The sequence below is a fragment of the Caloenas nicobarica genome, chromosome 12 (assembly GCF_036013445.1).
Source record: "Caloenas nicobarica isolate bCalNic1 chromosome 12, bCalNic1.hap1, whole genome shotgun sequence".
NCBI lineage: Eukaryota > Metazoa > Chordata > Aves > Columbiformes > Columbidae > Caloenas > Caloenas nicobarica.
Genome location: NC_088256.1, coordinates 6791555 through 6799015, shown reverse-complemented (window position 1 = coordinate 6799015; position 7461 = coordinate 6791555). Strand labels below are relative to the sequence as shown.

General features: G+C 43.2%; 1 protein-coding gene across 1 annotated transcript; it reads left to right on the top strand.

Moving 5' to 3' along the window:
* The first annotated feature begins 35 nt into the window (after nucleotides 1–35).
* PSMD10 (proteasome 26S subunit, non-ATPase 10) lies at nucleotides 36–4507 on the top strand. The gene is made up of 5 exons (XM_065643006.1): nucleotides 36–185; nucleotides 310–408; nucleotides 1939–2085; nucleotides 2187–2353; nucleotides 3366–4507. The coding sequence occupies exons 1-5, from the start codon at nucleotides 72–74 to the stop codon at nucleotides 3517–3519; spliced, it is 681 nt and encodes a 226-aa protein (XP_065499078.1). The 5' UTR covers nucleotides 36–71; the 3' UTR covers nucleotides 3520–4507.
* The last annotated feature ends 2954 nt before the right edge of the window (nucleotides 4508–7461 follow it).

Genomic DNA, 7461 nt, shown 5'->3' with positions numbered 1-7461 from the left:
CCCTCTGATTGGCCGGCGCGCGGGCCGAAGCCCCGCCCCTGTGGCAGGTCGGTGGCGAGGCGGCGGTCAGCATGGAGGGCGCGGTGTCCGACGTGGGGATCTGCAACCTGGCCTACGCCGGGCGTCTGGAGGAGCTGCGGGCCCAGCTGCTGCACGACAGGGCGCTGGCCACCAAGGCCGACCAGGTCAGTCGGCTGCGGCCTTCCCCGCGCGGCGGGGCGGGAGCCGGCGGCCTGTGGGGCCGCTCCCCGCGAGGCGGCTCCTGTCAGCCGCTTCCCGCCCCCCGCTCACCGCCGCTCCCTCCCTCAGGACAACCGCACCGCGCTGCACTGGGCCTGCTCGGCGGGACGCACGGACGTCGCCGACCTCCTGCTGGGGCTCGGCGTGCCTGTGGACGACAAGGACGATGTGAGTGTCGCAGGCCTGCCGGGAGCCCCCGCCCCCGCGAGGGGCCGCGCTGGGGCTGCTGCCGGAGGCTGGGGAGGTGCTGTGAGCCGGTTTGCCTGCCCAGGCCGGTTGCGCAGTTCCTGTCCGGACCCTTGGCTGTGACGGTTTCAGCCGCACCGGTGCCCCCAGCAGCGGCCCGGCCCGGCGGCCGCTGCGCCCCGTTCCCCACCTCGGGCGGTGTATCCGGTGTGATTTCTAAACCAAAGCCCGTAGAACTGAGCCTGCGCTAGAAAGGCAAGTTGAAGTGTTTCGCCGCTTATGTGGAAGAGGGGGTAATGAGACTTGATGAAACTTCCTTATTGTCAAGAAATTTTAGGAGAACTCTTCTTAACGAACAGAGTTGCAAAACCAAGGGGGTTTGGGTTGTAGTTGAGGTTTTTCGTGTTATTGTTATCTCAGCGTGATCCCTGTGAATATGTTGTGCCAAATCTGAGGTACCCTGAGGATTTCTCATGACTGGGGAGGGCATTACAGAGTAGGTGACAGGTTCAGTGATTTCACACTTGCAAAGGAGATAGTCTGTTACTGTTCTAAAGGAAGGACTGAAAAAATTGTATCTGCTATGAGGCACACTAAAGATCATTCTTAAAGAAAGAAATGTTGTCCCATCAGTTTAATTAGAAGGTAGGATGTAGAAAAGATTGCATAAACTTTGGGACACCCTTTTCTGCCACTCTTATTTGTTCTTAAAAAAGCGCTACTGTTAATTCTGCAGGGGCAAAGTGCGCAGCAAGATACCATGAATAACTGCGTAGCAGTTATGTTATCGAGTACTGTGTCCAGCTCTAGAGACCTCAGCACAGGAAAGACACGGACCTGTTGGAGAGGGGCCAGAGAAGCCACAAAAATGCTCAGAGGGCTGGAACAGCTCTGCTGGGAGGACGGGCTGAGAGAGTTGGGGTGTTCAGCCTGGAGAAGGCGCCAGGGAGACATTATAGTGGCCTTCCAGTACTTAAAAGGGGCAAATAGAAAGATGGGGACAGACTTTCTAGCAGGGCCTGTTGTGATAGGACAAGAGGTGATGGTTTTAAACTAAAAGAGGGAAGATTCAGGCTGGACATGAGGAAGAAATTTGTGATGATGAAGGTGGTGAGAGCCTGTCCCAGGTTGCCCAGACAGGTGGTGGATGCCCCATCCCTGGAGACATCCCAGGCCAGGCTGGACGGGGCTCTGTACAACCTGATCTGAGTGAAGATGTCCCTCCTCATTGCATCTATGAGCTGTGAAGGTCCCTTCCAACCCAAACTACCTGTGATTCTACGAACAGAACTTATTTCTGTCATTTAGCTGGCAGCTTTTGTCAGGCACTGAACGCGGGCATGTCAGAGGACGTGATACTTGTCTCTCTGGAGACAATCAATAATGTTTTGCTTTACAGTTATAAGAATATGTGGAGTAGTCAAGTCTGTACTGGGGTTATGCTTTGTTGTGGGGCTTTTTCTGCCTGAAACTCCCGATTTGAATAACGTGGGGTTTTTCTTGCCTTGGCAGGCTGGTTGGACTCCCTTACATATTGCCGCTTCAGCAGGTCGTGATGAAATTGTGAAAGCCCTGATTGCCAAGGGTGCTCATGTAAATGCTGTCAATCAGAATGGCTGTACACCTCTGCATTATGCAGCCTCCAAAAATGAGCAAGAGGTATGTCTGCCCATGCTACTGGAGGTGGTGTTGCTCTTGGAAGAAGTATATAGTTATATTAACTTTTCCTCCTCCCCCCCTTTCTCTTTTTGCATATTCAGATTGCAATCATGCTTTTAGATAACGGAGCTGATCCAGATGCAACAGATCATTTTGAATCCACCCCATTACACAGAGCAGCAGCCAAAGGAAACCTAAAAATGGTACAGATCCTTCTGAACTACAACGCATCCGTTAATATACAGGACTCTGAAGGGAATACTCCTCTGTAAGTTATTTTTATTTTGCTTAATATAGCATAATCTCTATGAAATGAAACTGTTACTTCTATTTCTTTTTACATTTCTCATTGCCTCAAAATACTCCCTTGCTTCACATCCCTATGTAACTAAAAATGATCTGAGAATATCATACTTAGTATTTTGCTGAAGTGCATCTGTACATACATACTTTGTGTTATTACATCTGCTTAAAAAGTGTAGAATACCTTTTGTAATAATTTGCAGTACATTCAGTTGCCACTGGAGGGTAGAAAGTAAGCTAATGACATCACAGTCAGAGGAAACTGGTCTTGCAGGCTGGCCTGCTGTGTCCTGCCAAGCAAGAACTAATTTTGGAAGCTTTTCTTCACCTCTCTAGGACAATAAGTTGCGATTTAAGTACAATCAGTTCAGTGTTTCATATTACCTTAGAGATCAATTTTAATTTGTAAGGATAAAACTTTAGCTGCTTTGAAGTTGGTGGCAAAACTCTGCCTTGTCTACAGTAGAATCAAAATTTTGTCGTGAATAAGATCAAGCAGTATGTTTTAGCTATGTATAAAACCCAGTATTTTCCTGGGACATACACATTTATTCTCAAGATACTATGCCAAATGGAAAAAAGCATTTGCTGCATTTGCAGTAACACTTTACTTAGACTATTTTTAAGCATCATACAGTTTGGTTTATCACTTTTGCTTCGAATAGAGATTACTGTTTTCCAGTTTCACGGTGGATTATGTGCTCCTTAGCTTTGCTGGTTGCAGAGCCAAATCCTAATCTAAAGAAGTGTCTTAATATTGTGAGGACAACAGCAGGAGAAACATTCTTGGGTTGCTTAGTGACTTAGTAACTGGACAGTGAGCTTTGGAATCTATGTAGGTAGTTGGTTGCCTGTGGTTTTGTTCTAGAATGTATCTCCCCTCCAACATTCACGCTGTCATTTTGACAAGGCATAATTATTGCTCTATAAGCTTGGACTGTTTAGTAGTGGCTGCTTGTTTCTTGTTCTTGTTATAGACATTTAGCCTGTGATGAAGAGAGGGTGGCGGAGGCAGAGCTGCTGGTTTCTCACGGTGCAAGTATTCACATTGAGAATAAAGAAGAACTGACCCCACTGAAAGTGGCCAAGGGTGGCCTGGGAGCCAGACTTAAGAGAATGGTGGAAGGCTAGTGGGGACTTCTCACTTGATTCTCTTTCCTGGTGCACTTGTGTTTAAGACTGCCGACTTTGTATTTTGGTAATTCAACTAGGATGTCGTGTATGGGCATCAGCGTGGTAATAAAATGTGTATCTCTAGCTTGCGTTCAAGTACAGTGCCAATACAACCATTTGTACTTCCTGTTAATTAAAGAGTTGTGTGGTTTTTAAAGTATTTCTCAATATCTTGCAGTTTTCTTTCAGTTTACAGTATGATCTGTATAAATGCAGTCATTCCTTCTATTTCAGAACCTTATTTAGGATTATTTCTTTCAAGCAACAGGACCAAAAACATTTTAACCATCTAAAGTGAATTTTATTTTCGCAGCTTGTTCTAGAGTCTTTGTTTTTCCCCTTAGCCTTTGTGCCTTGTGTGTGGTTTTTTGTTTGTTTTTTGTAGGTACTGATTCTCCTCCTTCAGATGATTCTAAACAACACCTTTCCTTTTGTTGGATGTAGTTTGCTCAGTTACTTAGATAATTGTATCCATTTTTACTCAGTCTATTCAAGTGAGCTCTGAGTGTTTAAAGCTCTTCTGTTGTTATCTGTTGTTATCCTGTTTCTTTGAATCTTTAAATACGTGTATGTGATGAAGTGCACTGAACTGCTGGCAAAGTGCAGGCACAGTTTCAGAGTTATCTTTGCAAATACACTGTTATATAATGAATGGCTCTGGATACTTCTCTGGGATGTGCTTCAAATCTAATTTTATTTCCTCTTGCTCCTTCTGTAGGTTTGTTTTTCTATTCTGTTTGACTCGCAGTTTCCTATCTTATTTTATAACGGAAGCCTGGTTCAATTTCTATTTACTCGTAGCAAATCCTGGTATTAAGTTATTAGAAGGCAGAGCTAATGATACTGAGTCTGAAAAGTGACCTTCAGTTCTGATGTTGGTAAGATCATTTTTGACACTAGTGGGGTAGATTTCTACCTTCTGAACAAACGATGCTGATGAAATTGTGTGAAATAAAGAACTTTCATAAACAGCAGTCTTTGGTGTTACAAAACTTTATTAAACTTACATGTAACAAAACAAGTATTTTCTACATAGATTTATGCTTGGGATGTGAACAAGTCAGATGAAACCCTGCCATCCGTTACACAGTATGGAAATAGAACATGTTTGTTCTTCAGCTGCAAGGAAAGGTTGAATTGGAAGATGACGGTTTCTACAGTTTGACTTGTAGGGATTAAGGTAATGCAATTTATTTATTAAGCAAGACAGAAACTTAAAACCAAACAAATATCTTCACCAAGTACTTGAAGTCTATCCTAGAAAGCAAAAGGCAAGTTAAATTTCATGGAGGATACCTATTGAGAGCAGGAGGGAGAACTGGCCTGTACAGGAAGCTCTGGCCATGCAGACCTTGCTTGAAGGAAGAACCTGACTGAGTAAATGTTTCTTCAGGCATTGCTGAAAATTTGAATTGAGAAAAGCTGAAGTTAAAATTCTGTGTTCATCCTTGATCTTTGTATAGCAAAAAAGCCCTGCCACAGCTCTGTAGCTTTGTAAATCCACTTCCCCAGGAGATGGTGGCTTGAATGTTGGCTTAATATCTGGTTTCCATATGAATGATCCCTACTCCCTCAGGAGAAGACAAATGGGCCATGCAGCAAAGACTGTCGGAATATCTGAGGCAAATTCTGAAAAATGTTTCAGCATCCTGCATAGCTCTGCAGGGTTTTGGAGCTATACACCATGGATCAATACCTAATTTGGCTTGTGCTTTGCCAAGAGCATAGGTGGAAAACTAGGAATAGTGCCCCATCCTTTTGAGAAAGCTATTTTGCATGAGAGAAACTCAGAATGAGAACAAACATCTGCCAGAAGGCTTAAAAAATACCTCAGTATGTTAAGAAATTCCAGATAAACGTTATTTTCCTTACCTTCCTCCTCACCCCCAGCAATTTGTTTTGCTTCTTATTTTTGCTTTTTTTTGCCTTCTTTTTTTTTTTTTCTAGTACTATTACATACTGGTGGTTAGAGGTATGAGAAGAATTATTAGTCTAGAACTTGTGTTCAATAGTTTTTTCTTTTTATAGAAAACATAAGTTGAGCAATTTTTACTTTTTTAGCAAATGCAAGACCTGTGGTGTTCCAGGAAGATTGTGTTAGCTATAGAAGGTGATTATAACTTCACCAGCCTAAGCTCCTATCTTACTGTAGCAAGTTATATAAAGAATACATGGGGATAAATTTGTGAAGGTGAGATTAAGGAAAGATTAAAAAATTATTATAATAGCTTCCCCTCTTCAGTCGCAATAGTGCTGTTGGCAGAAATGTGAAAGTTGGAAAGTTGTTGCAGTAAGAAAAATATAACAAAGACACATACATACAAGAGATTACTTCAGAAGAGCTAATAAAACTACAGGAGTGTTGTGAAGAGTTGTTTATGTTTTCCCATGAAGGGCAAGAGTGAAAGAATACTTAGGAATGTCAGAGAAGAAATTATTTTAAAATGATGCCAAGGTCAGCCAAGTTGTGGTCTCCCTTGCACCTATAATTGATTGGAATTATCTCATTAGGAAACAGCTTTGGTAAGAAATGGCTCCCAAACAGGAGTAGGTAGTAATTACTCTGCTCTTGCTGTTACTGAGCGTGCTTAATGTTGTAGTTCTGCACGCCTACAAAACTTTGGGTGTGAACGTTAGAAATTTTCAGTAAGCTTCTAAACCTAGATTGAAGGACGTGAGTTGGTGGATTTTGCTTAGGAAAATTGCCACAAGAGTCAGTAAGAGAGATGCCTGATTAACAAGAGACTTCTGTACAGGTCATGACTTCAGGTTTACCCTGAGTGGTCTGGGGAGAGAGGACTGCGAGGACCCACCTGTAGAATATGGCAGTGTTGGTGTTAGTAAGGGTTTGACCCTCATAGTCCAGCACAAGCAGGTTTTAGCTAAAATGATATTATAAGAGCACTGTGAATGCTCTTTTGCTCTGCAACGATGCTAAACACTAGGACACACATATCAAAGACAAATATCTGAAAGCCAGAAAACTGGGTAGAAAGGGCAGTGAATACGGTCATGCTTGATGATCCAAGTTGAGTCTTAATTAGGACCTCATGCCTTACATCTTCTTTAAATGTTGCTGGCTTTTTTTTTTTTTTTTGTGGTCACTATTGACCATACTGATAGCTGTAGGAACTGAACCTGAAAATTTTAGCACAGATGTATCCTTCATCTATTTTAAAGATGACGGTTGCATATAACTGATGTTTACAGGCTAGGTACAGTCACTAAAGGATTTATGAACATTAGATCTTATAAAAGACTAAAGCGTCAAAAAGTTCCAGATCCCTGAGCCAGATACATTTTTCTGCAGTGCATGAGACTGAAACTAGTGTCTCCTTGTGTCAGTGAATATCTGCCTCATGTAATTCAGAAGGGAGCTGCTGAGGCTGCATGTGTTCACCTGGGCCCCGTGGTCCTTGAGCGTGCTGAAAGGAGGTGTCTTTGCCCTTTCGAAGAACCGAGTTTGCTTAAATCTTCCAAATGAGGCCCAGAGAGAACAAGTGTCTGGTGATCAGAGTGTGTGTGGTTCAATTCTCTTTTCTCCTCATTAGTCAGCTGTTGGTGTGCATGCACTACTTACCTTCCCTTTTGATGCTTCTACCTATAGAAAATAGTTGAAGTTACACTGGGCTAAAGAGACCGGTGGAAAAGTAGCAGGAATTCGTTGTTTAGTGGGTAGGGCAGTTGCCTGGAAATAGATTTGAATCACCTCAGGCAGCGCAAGCAATCAAAACTAGGGTGTAGTCTAGTAGGCAGTATTAATTTCTAAATTTTGAAAGCAGCTCTATCTGTGTGTTGTGAGGAATCTGATGCTCTGTGTGCCTATACGACAAGCCTTGCAAGTGATTTAGATTTCCAGCTCCTCTTGTCTGGAAACCAGTCAATTGATGTCTGAAGTGG

Bases quoted from the DNA above. Each gene is read 5' to 3' on its own strand.
- PSMD10 (XM_065643006.1), top strand. From the start codon at position 72: ATGGAGGGCGCGGTGTCCGACGTGGGGATCTGCAACCTGGCCTACGCC. The intron at 409-1,938 runs GTGAGTGTCGCA...TTGCCTTGGCAG, and splicing joins CTGTGGACGACAAGGACGAT to GCTGGTTGGACTCCCTTACA. The intron at 2,086-2,186 runs GTATGTCTGCCC...TTGCATATTCAG, and splicing joins CCTCCAAAAATGAGCAAGAG to ATTGCAATCATGCTTTTAGA.